The following is a 23615-nucleotide window of genomic DNA, read 5'->3' on the forward strand; positions in this document are numbered from 1 at the left end:
TTGCAAAAACCCGAACTTTCAAATCTCTAGAAGGCTCATTGCAAAAATTCATCCAACATGTTTTGGTTGCGATCTTTTTGGACATGATTTTTGACTTTCCAAAAACATCAAAAAAACAAGTTGTTTACAACATGCATAAGAGAATATTACAGTTGAACATTTAATGTTTTAACAGTTAATGTAGTAATAATCGATTATTTCAACCACTACGTTCATTCTTTTGTAAACTATTTAATAAGTATTAAATATTTAATAATTTAAAAAAAAATGGCGGGAAGCAAATATTTCATCACCTTCACACTATTGATCGCCTTCCTTTCCATTTGGTTCTTCTACTTGATCCACTATCGTTTGGAGAATTTTTCTCCCCAACCAAGAAGAGTCATCTACAATGAAGAAGGCTTTTGTGGTTTCGATGGCAAGAATTACAAATCATCCAATCATGATGATCGGAATGATACTACTGATGATCAATCTACCACCCACAATAATAGCAATCCTAATAATTTATCATCATCATCAATTTTAAATATTAATATTAATAATAATAATAATACAAAATTAATGATGAAGATGATGCACAAGGGACCTTGTGGGATTTGTTCCAATTTACACGACTATGAAGTGTACAATAGAACACGACTCACACTCACAAGAACGGCAACATTATGTGCTGTTGGATACTTGCTGTTGGGTGAGAGAGTTTCGAGGTATTGTCTTTCGAGTCAGACTGGAATGAGTGAGCTGTGTGTGGAGTGTTGGTTGCAGAATATTCAGTGCACCACTGCCATGTGTATGCCAGTGTGTGTGAAACATTTTGTGAGGACGTATTGGGAGAGGTTGGCGATGGCTCTTGGATTGGATTCGATTGGAGAGTATTCAGCACAATTTGGAAAGGATAATTTATCACCTTGTTTCAAGTGTGATGAGATGGAGTGTGGAAATGGATTTAAGAAATGTTCTGGATTGAATAGAAGAAATGCTGGATTTGAAACTGATATTCCAAGACCAGATGAGCAAATGTGGAAGGGCAATTAAATCTCTAATTATTGATTGCATTCGAAAGTTGATTTTCAGATGTACTTGTTGACAGAGTGATTTCTACTTGATTGGCTACTGTTCTATCTATTGTAGTATTTTTCTGACTGTTCAATAATAGTTGCTTTTCCTTTTGTTCAACTGAATCCACAATCTTATACGATTCTGAAAAGAGAGGATTGTATAAGAATAGAACCACAACACTAAAAAACAAAATTCCAAAAGAATTCAAGCAATAATCAATAGCTTTCAAATCATTTGATACTAGTGAGGTGATAATTCCAACAATTGCAGAAATAATCTGAACAAAAGCACTCAGAATAAGTGATACCAATAGGACAAGTGTTTTGATGAGTGGTTTTTGAACCATTCTTACAATAAGACTTCTATTCGATTCCTGTTGCAGATTTAGAGATCTAGACCGAATTGTTTTAATCACTCTCAATCCATAATATAAGAATAATCCAAGAGAAATTAACACCAATGAAGTGAATATTACAAAAACAGCTACTGAGAGACCTGTTTGCCAATTGCCATCCAAGACACCAATAGTATTCAATACTTTGATTGTGGTGAGTCCAACAACTAGAATACTCATAATGACCGAAGTTGCTCCAGATAGTGTAAATGTCACAATTCGCGACACTTTGAATAATTGTTTGCTCATAGCTCCAGACAAGTGTACAGTAGTCAAACTTCTTTTTAAATATATTATTAATAATATTTAAACTTACAACACTGTTTGGATGAATCCAATAATTATCACCATTGTAATTGCCTGAAATAGGATTAATGAAAATTCTAAAGCACCGAGCACCAACAGTGGAATAATATTTGGAGGATTTTCTGTCGTATTCCTCAACTCCTTCCTCAATTTTAGGGATTCTCCAAAATATGCAATTCTAAAAATCAATGCCAATAATTGAATAAAGACAAGAACTCCAGCAAGGGCTAACAACTTTTTCTGATTACTTTTGATATTCTGCTTTCTTCCGAAATAGCAGACGAAAACAATAAGAGCCAATAAGAAGATAACGAATAATACAGCAAATATGGATGAAACAGCGATTGAAGCAATACAATTAGTCTGAGTTGGAAGAATGTAGGTTATATTCTTTCCATTAACCAGTGTTCCATTGGCTATCACACCTGTTGGCATGTTGACTGAATGAATGGACATGTGGATATTTGTTTTTATTGAATGTCTGAAAGTGGATTCTCTTGCAATCTCATTGGGCTTTTAACTTGATGGTATTAAAGACTCAGGCAAGCAATCACTTGTCAATTAATAAGCTACCTTCAAAAGATGTGTCTAAGCAATTAAATATCTACAGTACGAGGTGAGTCTGCTGCAGAACTCAAACTGGAGGCTGATTGCACTCTCTCAGCCATTTCATCTCCTAATAAAGATTGCTTCTCCTTCTCCTCTACAGAATCGACTACTTTGTACGATTCACTAAATAAAGGATTGTACAAGAACAGAATCACTACACTAAAAAATAGAATTCCAAAAGAGTTTAAGCTGTAATCTATTGCTTTAAAATCATTAGAGACACTTGATGTGATTATTCCAATAATTGCTGAAAGAATTAATATAAACGTGCTCAATACTAGAGAAATCAACAATGAGACAGTCTTGATGAGAGGTTTTTGTACTGTTCTAATAATTAAATTTCTATTAGTTTCTTGTCTTAGATTGAGAGATCTTGATTTGATGGTTGTCACTACTTTAAATCCAAAGAATGACAGCATGCCAAGAGATGTAAAGATGATAATGATGAAAAGAATAAATACTACCACAGTAATGGCAGTTTGATTCACATCTCCATAAATTCCAAGTGTTGTCAAAACTTTCGAAATGGTCAAAACAATAATGAAAATACCCATTGCAACAGCCGTGAGAATTCCCATGACAATGGTCATCACTCTCACCACCTTATAAACCTTCTTTGTCATGGCCCCAGATAAATGTACAGTTGTTAAACTATTGTTTTTAAATTAGTGTAATTGTGTGAAATAAAACCTACAAGACATATTGGATAAATGAAATGATAACAACCATGGTGACTGCTTGGAAGAGTGAAAAAGCAAATTCCAAAGCTCCGAACACTACTAGTGATGTTGTCATTGAATCAATGACAAATTTCACACCAATAAGAGATGTATATTTTGCTCTGATTGAAAAGGCAATTGCAAAGTAAATAATTCTCAAAATTAAAGCCATTAATTGAACACCAACTAGAATAGACGAAAGAATGAGTAAAACTTTTTGATTCCTCTTCATAACCTTCTTGGTTTCTGTTCTAACAAAAAAGCCCAGCTGCACAAGTAGAAAGATAGCAAAGCAAACAACAAAGAATCCAGAAACTGTCGTTGATGCAATACAGTTTGGGTGAGTTGGCAAGACAGATGTCAGATTCTTATTGAAACCAGAGTCCGATTCGTTCAGAACAGCAGACTGCAAAGGACTCCACAATGTTGGTAAGCTAGCAAAGTTCAAGTGAATGGTTGTGGGCATAATGTTTTGTTTTTTTGAATTGTTCAAAAGTTAAGTAGCATGCTTCGGGATTTTGGGATTTTTGCAACATGACAAGACACATCTTCACTTTTGGAAGAGTAATGTGATTTTATGATGAAAGGTTCCAAATGAAGAACATTGAATAAAAGAATCTAACAAGTAAGATTTTGCTAAAACAAAGAAAATGAGCCTTTCTTCATCATCATTCCATAATAACCAAACATTCCTTTCCTCAATTACCTCTTCAAAGCATCATCAGAGATAACCAACCACTCACAATTTATATCAAAAGTTAACCTTATTCAGAGACTTCTCTCGTTCCCTCAAAAAACCTTTTAAAAAATTAAAAGCAATCCTTCACCATTTTGTGCCTTAATTTTTTTTAAGAAATTGTTGGCGGGTAAAATCATCATCTTTTCCTTCGGAATTAAGAAAATGCTCGATTAAAAAAAAATCCTTATCATATTCCTTCACCTTTATCGAATTTCCAATGAGATTTGATGCTGGCACTACATGAGTAATATTTGAAGAAGAATTCTTGTAATGTTGGTGGTGCTTCATCTAGATTTAAATAATATTTAAAAAAAATGTATGGAAATAACAAGAGGAAAAGAAAGTCATCATCCAAAACGGAGTGGTATGAAGGAGTATCATCATCCGATAGAATTGCATTGGTCAATTTTATTGTAGAATTGATTCCTGGAAGTTTGGAAGTAGTGAGAAAAAAGCTTGGTGATTTGATGGTGCAATCAAAAACACTAGATGATTTTGCTCAATCAGTTGCTGAATTTGTTCGACAACGAGCAAGAACCTATTCAGTTGACTATATAAAGGGGATGGTATTGGATAAGTTGGGTTTTAATTCACTATTTCTCACAGAGGAAATTCCTCTCCTTCCTTCACTTCCTTTAACAACAATTCAACATAATTTGCTTCAACAACTGCCATCTCTACCTCCTCCTCTCTCTATACCAAATTCACTTTTTGATTTGAGTTCGGATCCATTGGATCTTTTACCAGGTACAATTACAACACCTTCTCCAAACAGTAATACTGTTAGACAAATGCCAAATAGAAGAATACCTTCACGTGGTATTGGCACTTCAGCACTTTCTATGTCTTCCTATACATCTTTCCCTGATCTCCCTCCTTCCAATCAAAACAGTGGATTGGTTGTTCGAGGTAATGAATTTAATTCACTGTTATTTGAAAATTTTGTGGAGAGAAACAAAAGAGTATCACAAGCTGTTAATGTACCTGGAATGAATATTGAAGAGCTAATGGAACAATATAGACATTGTACCAAGCTAGCCAAATTGTGGATAGTGCAAGATTTGATAACAAGAAATGAACTATCTCTAGTTTGTGGAGATGAATGGAAAGATTCTATTCTACTTTCCAATCTTCCATTTGATTTAAAGTGTGAGATTATCACATTTATTCCGACTGAAAGTTTTACTAACTGTTGGTGGATTCAATATTTGAGATTAAGAATTATTTCAAAATCAATGAAATCTAGGCTTGAAGAGACTCTCTTTTCAAGAATGACAAATGAAGGAATTGATCTCAGTGTTGTTATGAGTTCCCAACTCTCTAATTTTACTATCAAAGGAATACTTTCTCTATTATCCACACATGCAGAGTACGTAAGACAGGGTAATCAGTTTAGTGGTGATTTTTTAATTCCTAAAGGAGTCCCTGAAGAAGCAGATACCGATACATTCCAACTATTATCAAAAAAGGGTCTACTAAGCATGCCCAAATTTAATGGGAATACTTTTCGTTCAAAATTAGAGGAAAATCAATCGATTGATTATTCAAAATCATTCGATCACGATTATATGGAAACTTTGGTAACTATGGCTGCTAAAGAAGATAATACATCCTATAATCCATTTCAACAACATGTTGCTGCAATCAATGATATTACAACAAAACAAAATGGTTTAGTGATGCAGTTGCAAACAGCTTTTCGTCAACCCGAACAAGAATTTACGAGTTTGGAAATTAATAATCCCTTTATCAAATCTCTTACTATTTCCTTAAATAGAACAAGAAACAATTTTATTACTGACATTTTGACTAATCTTGAGGAGTTGACTATAATAGTTGCACTTACCGATTTTACTTATCCATTTTCACAACTCTTGAATAATATCAATCATCTCAAGCTAAAGAAATTGAATATTGTTTGCTACGATCATCTTCCAACAACATTGTTTCACAGCATTGAAGGTAGATTAGATTTATTAGATTTTGGAGGAACAATTTCTCTTTACGCTGATATTGACGAAGGTTTAATACACACAGCATCTTTGAGCAACCTACCAATTACTATTTTATTGGGAGATAAGATAATCAAATCAACACTCGATTTCAAAAATTTGACATTTAGTTTTCATCCAATTCGAGACTTTAATGTTACAAAATATATTTTTGAAAAGGGATGGTATAGGAAAATAGATCACTCCATAACACGTATAGCACCCTTGTTTACGTCTATTGAAAATAATAAGAAAAGCACTTTTCCTTTTAGTTGGTTTAACGCTGACCAGATTAAGGAATTATTGAAATACTTTGTTTATGGTAACCAATTTCCTTGGTATGAAACTCCCTCAAACCAATTAGATGAATCTATTATACAATATTATTTACACATGTTGAATGTTAACCAAAAGCGATTAAGATACTCGGAACCTAAAGACTGCAGCGCAAAGATCTTGAATATGATAGTTTGGGGTTATGATATTAGCCTATGTCCTGAACTAATTCTCACCAATTGTACTAATTTTGGAAATATTGGACGGAGACTTGTAATTGAAAAATTGAAACTAAATCCAAATTATATTAATGTAGACAAAATCAGGGCTTTAATGCAATCCACGAAATCAAATACTAATGCCTTGTATTGTATTGTACAACTTATTCCTTATATTCAAAACAATAATCAAATATTTGAAAGTTATTTACTGAATGGTAAGAAGACAAATGCTCTACTTTCTATTATTTTCCAACCAACCATGCTTGCAGAATATGTGTTTGATAATTTTGTTAGTATCTCCAATATTGAGAGTGATGTGGAAGTATCTGGACTAAATATTTCCATGTTTAGTGTTATATTATCTTCACCACTCCCTAATAGACTAGTTTTAAAATTAGCAACAAGTAATCCAAAACTACTCGTTCGAAGAAATAGTGATGGTAATATTCCACTCCACTATTGTTTCGGCTCACCTAAACGATATGTACTAATCAAGCCTTTCCTTGAATTAGCTCCAGACACCCTTGATTATGAAGATAAAAATGGCTACAAACCTTATCATCTCATTCCAGAATGTTTGGAGGTTCAAGGTCCAAGACATCAAACTGGGATTGATTTGGGAATGGATTTTTTCCAAACTTTCATTCTTCCTGATGTTGTTAAAGATAGATTAAAGGAAGAATATGAAGCTCAACATGGTTTCCGACTGACCAACCACAAATTTGTGAATAACTGATATTTCAACCAAACTAGGATTACTTGGATCCAATAAAGGTAGTTCCAGTTTATTAAAACTTCCAATCTCTTTCACTGGCTGGATTGGCTGGTTCGTAACCGGCCAGAACAGCTCTGTAATTAGGACCTTTAGATTTAATAATTTCAGAGATTTCTCTCTCCTCCAATTCCTTCAAACTCAATCCTTCAATATTGAATGGACAAAGATCACAATCTCCTCTATTGAGAGGATGATCAGCCTTCTCGTAAATGTTGGCATCCTTCCTACAATAAAACGATCTATCAAATAATCTCAATAAAAAGTGATCAAAACGACCATCACTATCTTCGTGAAAGTATGATGGATTGATATTCTCAATTTTCAAGAAGAAATTATCCAAATCCGAGTGAGTATGAAAGGTAATATGTTCAGTGTTAGGGAATTCATTCTGGAGAAATTGTGAAGTGAATGTTAACCTCATATCTGTAAATCCAATCAATTCAATTCTTTCCAAAAACTTGGTTATACTACCCAATTGCTTAATATTCGAGAGGGAACCCAGAGCAGAGAGAATATCCACAACAAAATGTTGATGATTACTTTTCTGTAAGTTGAACAATCGAGTACCATTCCACAGACAGCACACTTGTGAAATCTTTTTCAAAAATCGGGCAATATTCTTCTCACCTTCCACTTTCACTATTCAACACAGTTAAAATAATAAATATAGATCAATAACATACATAATTGAATGCAATTACATGAAGGACTGGTCTTGTATGGATTAGACAATGAAGGATGAACAATGGAATCTTCTCCCCACTCCAAAAACCAATCACCAACCATGAGTCCTGTTCTAAACAGTGTATATGGTCGTAATCTCTTATCTGAGCCCATAGAAAAAACGTGTGAATGACTAAATGGGAATATAACTAACTGAATTAAAATAAATGGTTTCGAACCAAAACTCTGAGATCTAGACAATTTCTGTGACGAAGATGTCAATCCACTGAAACTTCTTGTCAATGGTGAAGAGCCAACATTATTTACAAAACCTCCCAGACCATTGGTATTATCAGTTATTTCTCGCAAGGCAGAAACAAATCGCTTCTCAACGTCATCCTCCACAAGTTCCTCATTCTGCACCTTCTTTGCCAATAATCCTCCAATATTCACTCCACTGTGCATTGACTTTTCCAAGCTCATTAAAACAGTTTGATAATTGAAAAAGTAGCAAAACATGAAACAATCGGCCAAGATTAATGTATGAGCTAAGAGTTTCTTCTCTTGTGGAACGAGTCCACCACCACCACATGGCTTGATTTTCTTGATACAATTATTGAGACACAAATTCTCTAAAGGACTCAATCGTGAAGCTTGTGATGGTAAGAAGAGTAACATGTCATTATTCGATTGGTGGACATTAGCAGTTGGAGGAAGTGAGGAATAAACTTGATGATTACTGGAAGAAGCTCTCTTATTGACCTCGACCAGTGATTGACTTCGAGACGAAAGTGGAGGAAACGCTTGTTCCAATCTTCTCAAACTCAACTGAAATACCTTAACTGTAAACTCTGAAAAATCGTTAAATAACTCTGGTCTATGTGTCTGTACAATGTGATTCTCATTCAAATTTTCAAAACTGCTCTCTGGTAAACTCAAAATTGAAGTAATCTCTGAATTTTTCTGTAAAACAGAAGAAATATCATTATCCGAATCGACTAAACTGCTGTGAAATAAAGTATTCGATCTAGTTCCAATTGATGAACTTGTCGTTGATTGTACATCATTTTCTCCACTTGTTGCGTTATTGAAAGATCCCATCATGTAATCTTGATCAAGTTTCAGTTGATCAAGTCGTTGTTCTATAATAATTGCCTCAGAAACAGGTACCCTAATAGAAGTTAAATCCTAATATTAATTTTTTTTTCAAAAATCATTACACGTTCATCATTTTTTACAATAAATATTAAATAGTATTAAATAACAAAATAGTAAAATAATATTAAATATCAATATTCATGATGAATACAAAAATTAAAAACACCAAATAGATAGACTATAACCTACACTTCTAGAAAAACACATCAGTGACCTTCCGTCCCATTCTTCTTGTTTTAATTTTTCAATAGTTGCCGTGCTCACTCCTTCCAGCGATTGTAACCACTTGACAAATAAATCCACATCCCAATCCTTGATGGCTATTATACTCGGATCGTATTCTGCTTCGAATTGCGAACGTGCAGCTGAATTTTAATATAGTTTCGAATAGTTTCGTATAAGTTTAGTGTAATTTCGAATAGGAAGAAAAATGAAATACATTAAAATTCAATGTTTCATGTTTCCAACAAGAAGATATTTTTGTAATTTGTAATATTATTCGAATGATGATGACAAACAGTAAATGCCAAGTGATGTTTAGTGTGGCTTACCTTTGCTCTTCACTTTGAAAATGCGTTTCAGGAATGACATTTTTTTCTGCAGCACTTGACAGCAATTGTTTTTTATTATTCGGAGTATCCAACCAATTAAATTTTTTTATTCGAAACCGCTGTGATTATCCTAATGACCACAAGCGTACTGAAGGAAGTTAAACCCAAATAAAATTTTTGACATGCTAAAAAGCCCGTGTGAGTGCTTTAAGGGAACATTGAACACAATTTTGAGAAAATTTAAAGAGTTTGTTTTTTTTACAATGCAAATTGAAAAAGTGTTGATGAAAGTATTTACAGTTTTTTTTAATTAATTAATTAGTGTTTGCTTTTTCTGAAAAGATGACAGCAAAAATATTGAGCTAAGTGGAAGAGCATTGATTCGTATAGTGTTTGATAGGACGTTCCACAAGATTAGACGAATAACCATCGTTTGACTTTTCTCTTGTAATTTACAAATTCCTGTCCAAACAATTCCTGTAAAAATCGTTCTTCTGGTTCTATCTGAAACTTGTTTAAATACCACACAAAGAATGGAAGAAACACAACCATCACCATCCAATCCATCAAGAACAATGACCATCCAAACAGACATGCCAAAAATCCCACATACATTGGATTTCTCGTCCAACGATAGACTCCACCCTGAACTAAACTCGAAGTTTTCTCAGGAGTCATTGGATTGACCGTAGTTTTCATTTTGGAAAATTCATATTTTCCCGCCAATGCAATTCCCGCGCCAATCATTAATGATGAAGCAAATAATAACAATCTCATCACGAATGAATTATCATCGGACGAACAGAGAGAGAATGCATTCCGAGTCATGATATTGAATAAATACATAGCTAGCATGCAGAGGAAAGTAAATAGTACGGGTGGAACTTTAAGTTCTAATGAAGACATTTTTTTTTGATTTGTTTTTTAGCAAGTTTTGGAATTAAGATTTGGAGCTTAAATGGTGAAAAAATTGGCGCGTAGTTTTTAATTGGTGAAAATTTGGGTAAGGATAATATTTTCTCAGAGGAAGATATTAATAGTTTATGTGAGGATGGTGAATAATTAGTTTACAATGAGAAGGTGAGGATTGACTGAATGGAGTTGGCTCAAGCCTAAAAAAGATGTGGATTAGAATAGTAGAAAGATATGGAGCTATTCGAAAGTGAATATTTGATAGAGTGGAAATATAAGGAAGGAGGCAAACATGTGAGAGAAGAGATTTCAACTCTTGAAAAATAGATATCTGATATTAAATTCGTGGTGTGTTATCCTAAACTGATACGATTTCGGTTTAACTTTCTAATCTCTGGAAAGTTAACTCAATTTTTGGGCATTTTCAAACCAACATCATTGTCTAAATATATTAAAATGAAAATTGTCACTATTCATCCATTAATAAGCAAAGAATAATTCGATTTGGTTATCCTAAAGTTTATTAGAAAGCCATTGTCTTTATTAAGGAATTTTCACAATCAATGTTTATGTGAAAAAACATCAATATTGGTCAAATTTTTCAGTATCACCCTCTATTAAATCCAAAAACTCAATCATCAAACCATTATTCGAATCGCACTCGTTATTCGAAACCAAAGAGATAGATCTGTATTTGTAAAACTGACACTTGTTGACATACAACTGACTCTCAAACCGCTCATTTTACACTTTCGACCATAACACAATCCTCACTTTCGTATAAAAACTCCCACTCAATTTTACATTTGAAAAAAAACATTCAACATACAAAAAGTGTAAAAATTTGGCGCCAATTATTCTCAAGCCAATTACAACTCGAAAAAAAAACCTCAAACAACAAACTTGCGCCAAACCTTTGCAAATTTTTCTCTTCTCCAAACAAACAACAACAACAAGAACAATTTTGATTCATTGATCAACTAGAACAACCAGAACAATATCCGAAAAATGTCCAATCAATTACAAGAATTTGTTAGAATTAGAAGTGAATTCAATGATTTACGTGCTACACAACTTGCCCGAGGACAATCCATGCCAGTGAGCAATAATAATTCCGTTGCTTCTGCTGCTTCAGCTCAAATTATTCAACAAAATAATCAAAAGGCTAATTTGGCTAGAATTAACAATGATTTGAGAGCTTTGAGAGGAAGTGCTTTGGTTAGGAATGATAATGCCTCTTTGATTGTGGATACAATGGCTTCTCAATTGATGAATCAAGTCAGTGCCATGAATCAATAAGAGAAGGAAGATATTTTCAACCTTGTTTCGAATCTAAAGGTGTGAAATCCAAATAATGTATAGTATAGCCCGAGAATGTAAATAATAATAACCAAACAATATTCCATTAATTGAAATGATAATTTATAAAACTTAAATTCTAACGAACTTGTTTCTTCAATGAGTAGTGTACATTCTGTGATTTGAGGAATACTCAAAAAAGGACAACACCTTAGAACTGATTCATTGAATTTATCTGAAACAAACTTTCGAATACGAATTCTTTTGACAAAACTCAAGCCATCCATTTTCGTATGAAACATGACATGCTTTCCGTTACACAATATTAATTCAAAAATCGAGCCGTTTCGTTAAAAAAAATCATCACTTTCGAATAAAAATCAATTAAAAAAAAATGGACTTCTTCAGATCACTCAAAAAGCGTAAAATCAACCCAGCAAGTCCACAACAACCAACAACAACAACGGACAACACCAGTGAAGAACCTTCACAACAACACGAACCTACCGGAGGTTTCTTCTACAATCTCTTCTTTGGCAACTCTTCGAATAATAATTATTCGAAACCTACCAATAAGAAACGTGTCAATCACGATGAAGAAGAACAATACGAAAGCGATGATGATTACGAGGAACAGGAAAACCAAGGAAATTCTCGTGTACTTCATCGATCCACTCAACCAAAGAAGAGAATTCATTCGAAATATCCAGAAATTAAGAAACATCGAGACGAAATTCAGAAAATGAAGAATTCGATACAATCACTCACTGATAAACATGTGGAAGGGGTTTCTGCAGCTCATGTGAACATGTCCATGCTTACCAATACTGCTCTCACACCAAGAAAGATTTCAGACGAAAGTGAAGAACATTCGAAAGGTTATCCTAAAACTCCAAACACACCAGCTTCAGCCAGAAAGAAGAAATCTCTCCTCAGTTCGATATTCTCCTTCAGTTCTGCAGCTAATTCTGATTCTCCACCACCTTTGCCTTCAACACCAAGCTCAGCAACAACTCCACAAGTTTCGAATTCCATGATTAATGTGAAAATAACCGAATTGAAACAAGACGATTTGCAGAGAATTAAGAATTCATATCGTTCTCCACTCTACACTCGAACTCCACCAAGAAGGGAAATGCAAAATCATGCCACAACTTTGGACGAAACTTTAGCCAAGAGAAAGAGTGTTGGTTATGGAAATCAACAAATTGTTTCTCAAATTAATAATCAAACAAGTGAAATGCCACCTGCTGGATGTAGAAATAGTTTCGATTGTGAAAGTTCAGTTTCTGTTCAAACAAGAAAGAGCCAAGGCGGACAATTCCAAACTAATCTTGCAAGAGAAGCTTCCAGTTCGTCTGGTTTCTCCAACTTTAGTGATTCTTCGAATAGTTTCAATACCATGAGTAGCATCTCTCAAACACCTCAAGTTCCTAGTTTCCAATATTTAACTCAACCAACCAGACCTTTCGTATTTAATTTAAATTTATTGAAAGGTCAATCGATTAAGAATTCTGGAAATGGTTTTAAAGAAAATTCCAATGTTTATGCTGTGATCGAAGTTGGAAATTACAGAAAAACCTCACGAGTTGTGATGAATAGTTCAAATCCAGTGTGGAATCAACAATTTCAGTTTATTCTGCCAACTTTCTATCATCCTTTCGTCCAAGATTTGAAGGAAATGCATGATGCCAATACTGAACCAATTAATAATGTGGTAACGATTCGATTGTATGATCATGATGAAATTTTCGAACATGAATTCCTTGGAAAGGTTGAGTTTAAACTGGACGAATTGTTTGTGCAATGTTGTCAAGATTCGGGTAAAGTTCATGAAAAAACAGGTCAATTGATAATGAAGAGATCGAAAACCTTCAAGCAAATGATGAATTTATTTGGAGTTGAAACTGGTCAATTGGAAATTCAATTTCGTGTAGAGTATCATCCAAGAAAGGAAGAAGTTTCTTCTCATGTTTCGAATGGTGTTGCTTCATCATCTGCTAACAAATCAAATGTTGTTTATTGCTTCTTTTAATTAGGAAGGCAATGTTTAATAACAATTTGAATAAATTCTCACAAAATATTATATTAAAAAAAGATTATTCTGAATTGTTTGTCATTGCTGATTCGAAATTTCTTGAAAAACTAACAATTATGGCAATTTAATGTAATTCATTTTAACAGGTGGGTTGGTCGAGTGGTCTAAGACGACACTAAGTATTATAACCGTGTTCCGAAAGGGCGTGGGTTCAAATCCCGCACTCATCAAATTTTGTTGATTTTATTGTATTCTATCTATTCAAGAAATGAATGTTATTTCTACACATATCAGGATTTGTAGACAACTACTTGGCTTGCCAACACAATCTCAAACAATTCATGAATAGTTTTTCAAATTCATTGAAATCAGAAATTTGATATGAAACGAGAAGGAGATCTATTCGGAGAGTCTGTCTTTCTTCTTGTTTCACAAGGTGATGCATTTGCATTCAACTTGTTCACAATTCAGTTGCTATAGGTATCTTAGAATTAATTACGGACCAAGAGTGATTTCCTTAATCTCTTTAATTCAAAACACTTCACGCTACGAATACTCGCAATAAGCGTCCACAATAAATTAATCACTAAAAGTATTATTATTAAATATGGAGTGGATAGGTAGAATTCAGCCAATTTTTTTTAATTATTAATTTAATATTTATTAATTTAATATTCATTAATTAGAGTTTGTTTTTTGCCGCGAATAGCATGACATTATCATAATTACGACCCTCACTTTTTTACCCACCCAACCTCCTTAATTGGTATATAATACTTATGCTAATATTATTTTCGTTTTCAAAATCTCAGATGGTGAGTTGGTCGAGTGGTCTAAGACGACACGTTAAGGTATGATTAATACCGTGTTCCGCAAGGGCGTGGGTTCAAATCCCACACTCATCAAATTTTGTTAATAGTAATTATTTTTTAGAATAACAAACTTCACATACTGAATTTTCACCTTTGCCTTAGTATTTGAAAGTGTTATTATTAATTAAATACGGAATTTATGTTCTTTTTAGAGTTAATCTTCTTATAATTATCAAATAATTCTTAAATTCTGTTTTAACTTGTTCGTCAATCATATCTTTCTCTACAAGAAAATCAAATATTTCCCTCATCTCATCAATAACTAACTCTAAATCTTCATCAATAAACACCTCTCTTAATATCGTAACAATATCCAATGAATTCAACATGTTTTTTCCACTATTAAATAAAATTCTTTTCAAAAGAGGAATAAATAAGCTGTTTAAGAGACGTGTAAGCAGTTCAGGTATATTAATTGGAAACAAACCTTGGTGATATGGATACAGTAGAAAATATAATGCAGATGTTATACTTTATAATCAACTCTAACACGTATAAAGCTCTTTCGTAGTTATTGACATATTTACATAAAAATTGAAATGCTATTGTGGCCTCGTTAAAGTTGTAACAAATGGTTCGAGCAGCTCGAACGAGAAATTAACTCTGCCAAGTGTTTCAAATTTTCAGAAGAGAGGTGATCATAATCATTGCTCAGTATCGCAAACACTGTAAACTTGTAGTAAATTGACTGATAAAGTGAAACTAACATACCATCAAAATATAAATCAATTGTATCTTCATTATTCCCTCTTTCTATTAATTGAGTTGCCTCAGCGACTATCTTTCTTCTATCAACGACTTCTGTTCACTATGGTCAACAAACCGTAACTCTTCCATTACATGTTTTCATCAAATATTGTTTTTCAAAAAGAAAAAAATAGCTTACCATCACCACCATCAAAAATGTTGAACAACCACTACTAATCTTCTTTTACCTGATTTTATCAGGAGGAGAAATGATCATTTGCTTCTGTGTGCTTTTTTTGCATTACATTCTTCATCTTGAGAATAGTAATACTCTTTCATCTATAGCATTTCCTCTGTTGAAGAATATTCAGTCAGTAACGTATATCGGAGTGAATGAGCAATATTCAGGCTTCTTTTCAGTTTCTTGCCAGTTCCTCCTTATGATGGTTGTTTTATTCCTCGGTTCTACAGGTCATCCTTTGCGTACTGTTGACTGTGGTATTTATCAACAAAGTTGTCAAATTCACCTTTCATCCTTTGAATTTTGTTTTATGGATTGCAATTAAAAATGTCTTTACTTGCTAGCAGGGCACAACTGAATTATCCTAGATGTGTTTTTGTTTCATCAAATAATGAAGTTTATATTGCTGATGAAGGTAATCAAAGAATTAGAAAAGTAGTAGAGAATGGAAATATTGTAACAATTGCAGGAAATGGAACTGCTGGATTCAGTGGTGATAATGGCCCTGCAACAAGTGCACAACTGTATAATCCTTTTGGTATTTTTGTTTCATCAAATAATGAAGTTTATATTTCTGATTCTGGAAATAATAGAATTAGAAAAGTATTAGAAAATGGAAATATTATAACAATTGCTGGAAATGGAACTGTTGGATTCAGTGGTGATAATGGCCCTGCAACAAGTGCACAACTGTATAATCCTTTTGGTATTTTTGTTTCAGCAAATAATGAGGTTTATATTTCTGATTCTAACAATAATATAATTAGAAAAATATTAGAAAATGGAAATATTGTAACAATTGCTGGAAATGGCACCAGGGGATTCAGTGGTGATTCACCATTTGATATTAGAATGTATCCTCATGTTGGAAATAGTAGCCTGTATTCCAAAATAGAATTTCATAATTTGAAAAAACATTCAAGAGATCAATTATTTGGATTGCAAATTTATGGATTCATTCCACTTATTGAAAAAACTTCACCAAAATTTTGTAATATTTTGAAGAATGAAAAGATACTTTGTTTGATGAGTTCATCGCAACAAGAAATTATTCAAAAATTAATTGACTCTTTGATGTATGATAAGAATAAGGTAAATTTTAGCAAAGAAGAAATCTTGGATGTTTTATTCATTTTGGGTTTATTTAAGAATGGTGAATTTATTGATTTGAAAAGATCATTGACAAGTGAATTTGAGAACTCACTCACATTAGAAGGTCTTACTTTCAAATGGGAAACAATTGAAAATTTACTCAAAGTTTGCAAGGAAGAATTTAATGTTCAAAATTACATTCTTGATCATTTGAATAACTATTGTATTGAATATGCTGTTGTTCAAATGAGGACCAAAGAAGGAAACACTTTATTACGGACTCTTCCAATAATTATGAGAAATGGTGTTGCCCTATTTTCAACAATGATTTTTACTCAACCAACTGCAATTAATGTTGAGGAAACAATTGAAAATGAACCACAAACAATTGAATCATTATATAATGACATGAACACAAGTGATGTGAAAATCAAAATGGGACAAAACAAATACTTATATTGCCACAAAACTGTATTGAGTTCATCAAGTACATTCTTTAATGCATTATTTGAAAGTGGATCTTGTTTCAGTGATTTGAGTGATGATGGAGAATTCACACCTGACTAATCAGAAGATTTGGAATTATTGGAAATTGTGATCAAACATTGTTATGGAATTTCATTTGACAAAATTGATCCTGTTAAAATTATTGGATTACTTGATATGGCAATGAAACATGAAATTCAATATCTGGTCGATTATTGCAAGAATAACTTTAATCTATCCATTGATAATTACTTTACTATGCTTGAAGCATGTGAAAATTATTTTGATTTACAACCATTTGAGCACTTTTTGAGAGAGATTGTCAAATTTAGCATCTCCAACAGAAAACAACTTTTCAGCGATCACAATGGAATTTCCAAATTACCTGAAAAAGTTTGGCAAGAAATCTTAAAGCTTTCACAGGACTTTTGAGATTATTTTGAGATTGAGACGTTATAATTTAATTTTGAAGAACAATTTAATTGGATCTTTTTGTGAATACACTGTTCTTTGCAAATAACAAATTGGTTTTCATTGGGTACTACTGCAGCAGTGAGAGATAGGAAAAAAGACTTTCATCCTTTTGGGAGAGTATTGCAACAGTTATAAGTATTGTTATTTATCATTCCGACAATTTAGTTCTATCAGGAATGATTGTTGAATTTCATTCTTCTCTAGAGTTGATTCTCACAACCCAACAACAAACTGTTAAACAGTACATGGCTCGAGAAGTCAAAGTGTTCTCTCTTAGAAAACCTTCGACTAATAATAACACTGTATTAAGGCACCTTTAAAAACGCAAATTATTAAGCATGTTTAAACTCTAAAAAAAAATGAAAAGAAAAGTCACTACAATTCATGCTATGAAAAGCTGATTGCGTCCTCAGATAGCAAGAAGAGAAACATTAAAAACAATCATCAAATTATTCTTGATGAATCTATTGCAAGTCCAATGCTAATTAAGAAAATCCGAGATGTTCCTTCATCACTAAAATACGAAACTATAGCCAAGCCAATTATTAATCAAGTTTTACATAGTAATGACGACCTTGTTAGTGATGACTATTATAACTTTGATTGTAAGAAACATGGTTTTTATTTAATTTCAAAACTCTTCACCTATAATGATAATAGAATGCTTAATTTGGCAATTAAAGTGATGAACATGTTGAATTTGTGGAATAACAAATTCATTGTCATGATGATTGTAAAGATAAATCCAACAACAGTATTTGAAAACGCAAGTAAAGAACTGAAAAGAGACAGAGAAATTGTTTTAGAGGCTGTTGGGTGTAATCCTTGTGTTTTGAAATATTTATCTTATGATTTGATAAGTGACAGAGCAATTATTATGAAAGCAATGCAAATTAATGGACTAGCTCTTAAATATGCCTCAAAAGAATTACAAAATGACAGAGAAATAGTACTTCTTGCAGTTAAGAATAATGGAACGAGTCTAAACTATACTAATATTAGAAATGACAGAGAAATTGAAATGGAAGCAGTTAAGAAAAATGGTCTTGCACTTGAATATGTCTCACACCATTTGAGTAATGACAAGGAAATTGTATTGACAGCTATTAATCAAGACCTGAATGCTTTTATATATGCATCAATTGAAATACAAAATGATAGAGAACTTGTTTTGGAATTAGTTAAAAAATCTGCATGGATTTTTCAATTTGCTTCAAAAGAATTAAGAGGTGATAGAGAAATTGTTACAGAAGCTATTAAACGAAATGCTTACTGTGTTTATAGACATGTATCAAAAGAATTAAGAAATGATAGACAGTTGGCATTGATAGCAATTAAACAACATGCAAGTTTACTTGAATACGCCTCAGAGGAAATTAGAAATGATAGAGAAATTGTAATGGAGGCAATTAGGCGTGATGAGCAAACATTAGAAATGGCATCTGATCAATTGAAAAGTGACAAGTCATTTTTGTTGGAAATAGTTCAACAAAATTCCCAAATGTTAGAATATTTCTCAGATGAATTAAGAAATGACAAGGAATTTATATTAGAATTAGTTAAAAAAAGTGCATCTACTATCAAATATGCTTCTTATAATTTACGAAATGATAGAGAATTTATTCTAAAAGCTGTGAAACTAAATGGAATGGTACTAAAATATGCCACTCTTTTTAGAAATGATAGAGAAATTGTATTGGAGTCAATTAAGCAAGATATAAACACCTATGAATATGCCTCTCGTGATTTAAAAAAAGATAGAGAGGTTTTATTAGAAAAGTTATTTAATTGAAAGAAACTTGTTTAATTTTCTTTAGATGAAAATAAAGTATAATATTTGATTGATTTTGGATGATATCCTAATTCAGCTTCTAGAAATTGTACAACAGTTCAAACCAAAGAATTATCTTGATTGCTCCGAGCCAATCTGTTAAAACATCATTTGTTCGAAACTCTCTAATACCAGACGAGGTCGGATTACTTGATGATGGAACCCAATGCTGCGTTGATTGCATTCTAAAATTAATCAACAACGATTCACTAAACCTCATTGTTTGGAGTGGACTCTCTTGAGAATATTGACTTAAATCATTCCATTGATTAGAATGAATCAGAATTTGATTCTAAATCCACTCTAATGAATAGAAAAACTATTTAGACACTAATTTTGAAAACAACCATCTTGTAATTCCCTCTGCAACCACTTGTTTTAGCTCTGACAGTTTTTGACTGGCATATACAATCCTTTCTTCATTCTCTCCTTTACAACAACTTCAAGGTCAAAGCCATTGATATTGTTAACAACCTCTTCGCTCTTTTTTCATCTAATCCAATACCGCCTTCTCCTGTTGAAATGATTAATAATTCTTCAATGGCATCCAGTGTCCAAGAGCAACAATCTTGCTTGTTTAATTCAAGTTGTTTTACCTGCAAAGTTCCTTTCTTCCTCTTTAGTGTAACTGGTGTTCTTTTGAATTGTAAAATCTCCTTCTCTCGCTTACATATCTTTTTGTAATCTTTGCTTTCATCTGATAAACCTTCTGTGGAAGAGCTTTCTACATCTGATATCAGATTTTCTACCTCTTCACAAGTACTGATATAATTAAATACATCAGTCCAAGTTTTATCTTTGTTCGTCTTTGTTTTAGTAGTATTTGTGGGAGGTGCTGTATTTTCATCACTTGAATACTTGTTTTTAGAATTACCTTTCATTATGGAAAATTTGTGATGCTCATACGTTGAGGAATTTCTTCCTTCGAAATCAATAGCATACTCTGAAATCCAACTATTATACATTAGTTCCATAAACTGTTTCAATCTGGTTATGCATCTTGAAAATACGTGAACCTGAACAGAGGTTTTTGCCTGATTGTTTTTCAAAGATGGTACACAATCTATTCTATTCACTTCTCCATAAACTACGGACTGTATGGCAAAGGCCCTTATCATCCTTTTCACTAGTTTTCCGGAAGGAACATAAATTGATAGAGTAAAATGGTTGGGAATTTCATTATGTATGGATCCAATGGGAATTTCCCTCACTTCACCATCAATAAGGAGAGATACAGTTGTTTGTTGCTTACTGCTTAGCATGATTATTTTTTTTTGTTCGAAATAATTGAACAATTTCTAAATTCCACAAATTACCAGATAAATGATTTATTATGAGCTGCGGCTATTGCACCTTCTTTCTTTTCAATGTTCATCATCATTATCTTTAATTAATGGAGATGCTTTTTACTTTGGTAGGAGTTTGACATGTTTCCAACAACCACATATGAAGCAAAGGCATCTCCCTGTGAAGGTGGACACAATGACATGTTAGAATTCATTCTCATCAATCCCTCCTCCTCTTCCATATGACATCTTTGATGAGAAGGAGTTCTATTCGGAGAGTGTGTCTTCCTTACTGTTTCACAAGGTGATGCTAATGAATCAATAGTAACATTGTTGTTATTGCATTCGAATTGTTCATGATGACATAGACAGTGTATCTTATTGGATTTAAATCTTAGGATCGGAGAGAAATTGTTGTTCTTATTGTAATTGTTGGAGAGAGATGAAGGAAATTGAGCAGATTCTGGGAGTGTATTCTCATGGGGATTTAATAAGGGTTCACATCTCTCTGATTGAATTCTTCTCAATTGAGCATGATGATCAAAGGATTTATGAGGGAAGGAAGAGGTGTTGTTTTCAAAAGCTTGTTTCTTTGAGGTTTCATGGGAAGGGAGAATGACTGGGTAGGATTGATTAGTTTCGTGAGTTTTCTTGTATTGGGAAGGACGAGAATTGGATTGATGAGAATGATTCAGGTTGGATTGTTGTCGATATTTGAGAAAGTTAGCTGAAATGCTAATCACATCATTTGTGCAAACACTTGAACTGACACAACTTTCATCTAGAGAACTGGTCAATGAGGAATTGACTGAATTGCAACTCTGAATTTCTTCTTCTTCCATTAAGGTGGAGCAATTACTCGAATTACAATAAACATCTTCACTGCGAGAGCTGGAGGAGAGATGAGTTGGAATGGAATTAAAGCTATCAATCATATGTTGTGGGTTTCTATTGTTGGGAGAGCTAGCTGATTTGGTAACATTTTGCTGGTGATGATGAGATTGAGATGTTGTCGGGGATTGATACTTCTTATGATGGTGATGACTCGGTGTTGAATGCTTTCTTGTTTGGTTTGGTGATTTTTCTACGGCAATCATTGAGGTAGAGATGGGAAGAATGGATAATGATTGTTTGGCTCCCATCCCTTAATTAAATCTTCACTCGTTATATATACTGGTTATGTTGCTTTAAATAAATTAATTGAGGAAGAGTGATGAAGAGAATATGGATTGTTGTTATTGAGGGTATTGGGGTGACCCTATAACGTGAGGACTACCTTAATATTTTCAACAACTTGCATAAACACTCTTCACGTAGTGCTGTTTTTTTAATAATATATGATTTGGAAAATCTCGCTCATCAATGTGGAAATGATGAGACCTTATAGGGTAATTAAGGCAACAGATTGAGGTCTCGCAAAAACAGCCAAAAACTCTCAATCTCTCCTCAACAATCCATTGGGTAGTCGCTTTGAATCGAACTTGTGTGAGATACAGCGTGGCGCTACTGAATCAGGTTAATAAACAAAAGGGCCAGTTTGAAATTATGTCTATTTCTGAAAGTGATTACTGTCACCAATATTGGTGAAAATATATTTTGGTGCCTTTACTGAGCACATTAATAATTTGCAATTCAATTTTAACGAGAATAGAAGGTATTAATGTTATAAGGATTATATATTCGAATTTGATATCAATCAAAAGGAAAAAAGGAATTGGTTCAAAAAGCACAAAATTGTTTACTGATTGCGTTGATTAATATTATTTACATTGTAACTGATAAATATCGCTTGGGAGTGGATTGTGATCTCGATGCTGTATTTGGCTGATTAGTGGTACAAGGGGGTGTCTCTGGTCTTGTTACTGCAAGAAGAGGAATTGGGCCTGTTGCATTAGGATTAAAAAGTGAGGTAATAGAAGCATTGGTTTGGAAACTAGATGTGGAGGTGTTAACACTGACCGATCTTCTTGATCTGTGTGTTGGACTCGTATTTGATGAGTCAACAATGTTTGAACTTCTCTTGTACATTTGTGCAACTGGAGGAGAGTGGACAACTTGTTGGGAAATTTGAGGAGTGAATGGAGAATCAGAAATGAGGGTAGTTCTCTTCTTTGGAGTGGTATGAATACTGCTGCTGAAGTTGGAAGGGGATGAAGGTTGATAGATTGGTGTGACTTGATTTCTCTTTACACTAGTGGATCTATTCAAGAGACTAATCATTGGAGGATGTGGTTGAAAGGCAGGTATCATCACTCCACCCAAAGAAGGAGAAAAGGAAACTACTGAAGAACTTGTTGAAAGTGATGAAAGAGAAGTTTCTGAAGAGATTGAACCTCTATGTCCAAGAATATCATGCTCATCAAATTGATTATTACTCGGAGTATGATAGAGTTGATTGGGATGAGCAACGGGTGAGAAGAGTTGAGGTGAATTGGAACGTACTGGCGATAGTTGAGGATGTGTTCTCTTACTAAGTCTTGGTGATTGTGACCTTTTAGGGCTTGAATTGTCATCATGATGAATATCGTAATAATCATTGTGTGAAATTTGTATTGGTGATGATGAATATTGTTGGTGATAATGAGAAGAAGGTGAATGATGATGTTGTTCTTCCTCAGTGACTCCATAGAGTAAACTTGGACTCGATCTAGTGGCTGTCTGTGGATGTACTACCTTACTTCTCAAATGCTGATGACTATTTGCCTTTCTATTAGGATAGGCTTGCTTTTGTGTCTTTTCATAGTTATGCTCTGACTTTTTCAATAGTGATTCAATCTTCTTATTTTCCTTAGTATTGTCCTTCTTGTAGTAACTGGGCGAACGTATTGTTGTTGATGAATTGGATCCCATCTCTTGGTGTTTTATATATATTTACTGTTGTTGTTGTTACGAAAATGGAAAAATCTTATTATTCATAATATTTATCAGGTTGT

At 33.3% G+C, this 23615-nt stretch overlaps 10 protein-coding genes and 2 non-coding genes across 12 annotated transcripts; 7 read left to right on the forward strand and 5 right to left on the reverse strand.

The window, feature by feature from the left end:
- Nucleotides 1-267: 267 nt before the first annotated feature.
- NAEGRDRAFT_74465 (uncharacterized protein) lies at nucleotides 268-1038 on the forward strand (the record flags this gene model as incomplete). The annotated part of the gene is made up of 1 exon (XM_002670478.1): nucleotides 268-1038. The coding sequence occupies one exon, from the start codon at nucleotides 268-270 to the stop codon at nucleotides 1036-1038; it is 771 nt and encodes a 256-aa protein (XP_002670524.1).
- Nucleotides 1039-2358: 1320 nt separating this feature from the next.
- NAEGRDRAFT_74466 (uncharacterized protein) lies at nucleotides 2359-3556 on the reverse strand (the record flags this gene model as incomplete). Its single annotated transcript, XM_002670531.1, has 2 exons — nucleotides 2359-3022; nucleotides 3066-3556. The coding sequence occupies 2 exons, from the start codon at nucleotides 3554-3556 to the stop codon at nucleotides 2359-2361; spliced, it is 1155 nt and encodes a 384-aa protein (XP_002670577.1).
- A 587-nt stretch (nucleotides 3557-4143) lies between these two features.
- Nucleotides 4144-7053, forward strand: NAEGRDRAFT_74467 (uncharacterized protein; the record flags this gene model as incomplete). The annotated part of the gene is made up of 1 exon (XM_002670479.1): nucleotides 4144-7053. The coding sequence occupies one exon, from the start codon at nucleotides 4144-4146 to the stop codon at nucleotides 7051-7053; it is 2910 nt and encodes a 969-aa protein (XP_002670525.1).
- A 23-nt stretch (nucleotides 7054-7076) lies between these two features.
- NAEGRDRAFT_81820 (uncharacterized protein) lies at nucleotides 7077-9504 on the reverse strand (the record flags this gene model as incomplete). The annotated part of the gene is made up of 4 exons (XM_002670532.1): nucleotides 7077-7731; nucleotides 7776-8943; nucleotides 9103-9278; nucleotides 9465-9504. 4 exons carry the CDS (start codon nucleotides 9502-9504, stop codon nucleotides 7106-7108), a joined length of 2010 nt encoding a protein of 669 aa, XP_002670578.1. The 3' UTR covers nucleotides 7077-7105.
- Nucleotides 9505-9747: 243 nt separating this feature from the next.
- On the reverse strand, nucleotides 9748-10377 carry NAEGRDRAFT_56371 (uncharacterized protein). Its single transcript, XM_002670533.1, has one exon. It carries the CDS (start codon nucleotides 10368-10370, stop codon nucleotides 9879-9881), a length of 492 nt encoding a protein of 163 aa, XP_002670579.1. The 5' UTR covers nucleotides 10371-10377; the 3' UTR covers nucleotides 9748-9878.
- Nucleotides 10378-12069: 1692 nt separating this feature from the next.
- NAEGRDRAFT_74469 (uncharacterized protein) lies at nucleotides 12070-13710 on the forward strand (the record flags this gene model as incomplete). The annotated part of the gene is made up of 1 exon (XM_002670480.1): nucleotides 12070-13710. One exon carries the CDS (start codon nucleotides 12070-12072, stop codon nucleotides 13708-13710), a length of 1641 nt encoding a protein of 546 aa, XP_002670526.1.
- Nucleotides 13711-13858: 148 nt separating this feature from the next.
- NAEGRDRAFT_t700 lies at nucleotides 13859-13943 on the forward strand. Its single transcript has one exon. It is a non-coding gene; the product is annotated as a tRNA-OTHER (tRNA).
- A 584-nt stretch (nucleotides 13944-14527) lies between these two features.
- Nucleotides 14528-14618, forward strand: NAEGRDRAFT_t701. The gene has a single exon. It is a non-coding gene; the product is annotated as a tRNA-Leu (tRNA).
- A 1222-nt stretch (nucleotides 14619-15840) lies between these two features.
- Nucleotides 15841-17172, forward strand: NAEGRDRAFT_74470 (uncharacterized protein; the record flags this gene model as incomplete). The annotated part of the gene is made up of 1 exon (XM_002670481.1): nucleotides 15841-17172. The coding sequence occupies one exon, from the start codon at nucleotides 15841-15843 to the stop codon at nucleotides 17170-17172; it is 1332 nt and encodes a 443-aa protein (XP_002670527.1).
- Nucleotides 17173-18043: 871 nt separating this feature from the next.
- On the forward strand, nucleotides 18044-19357 carry NAEGRDRAFT_74471 (uncharacterized protein; the record flags this gene model as incomplete). Its single annotated transcript, XM_002670482.1, has 1 exon — nucleotides 18044-19357. The coding sequence occupies one exon, from the start codon at nucleotides 18044-18046 to the stop codon at nucleotides 19355-19357; it is 1314 nt and encodes a 437-aa protein (XP_002670528.1).
- A 1429-nt stretch (nucleotides 19358-20786) lies between these two features.
- NAEGRDRAFT_74472 (uncharacterized protein) lies at nucleotides 20787-21779 on the reverse strand (the record flags this gene model as incomplete). Its single annotated transcript, XM_002670534.1, has 1 exon — nucleotides 20787-21779. One exon carries the CDS (start codon nucleotides 21777-21779, stop codon nucleotides 20787-20789), a length of 993 nt encoding a protein of 330 aa, XP_002670580.1.
- Nucleotides 21780-22446: 667 nt separating this feature from the next.
- Nucleotides 22447-23532, reverse strand: NAEGRDRAFT_53485 (uncharacterized protein; the record flags this gene model as incomplete). The annotated part of the gene is made up of 1 exon (XM_002670535.1): nucleotides 22447-23532. The coding sequence occupies one exon, from the start codon at nucleotides 23530-23532 to the stop codon at nucleotides 22447-22449; it is 1086 nt and encodes a 361-aa protein (XP_002670581.1).
- Between the last annotated feature and the right edge of the window lie 83 nt (nucleotides 23533-23615).

Source organism: Naegleria gruberi, assembly GCF_000004985.1.
Source record: "Naegleria gruberi genomic scaffold NAEGRscaffold_70, whole genome shotgun sequence".
Classification (NCBI taxonomy): Eukaryota; Heterolobosea; class Eutetramitea; order Acrasida; family Naegleriidae; genus Naegleria; species Naegleria gruberi.

Excerpts from the sequence above, each read along its gene's own strand:
- NAEGRDRAFT_56371 (XM_002670533.1), bottom strand. The coding sequence starts at position 10,370 with ATGTCTTCATTAGAACTTAAAGTTCCACCCGTACTATTTACTTTCCTC.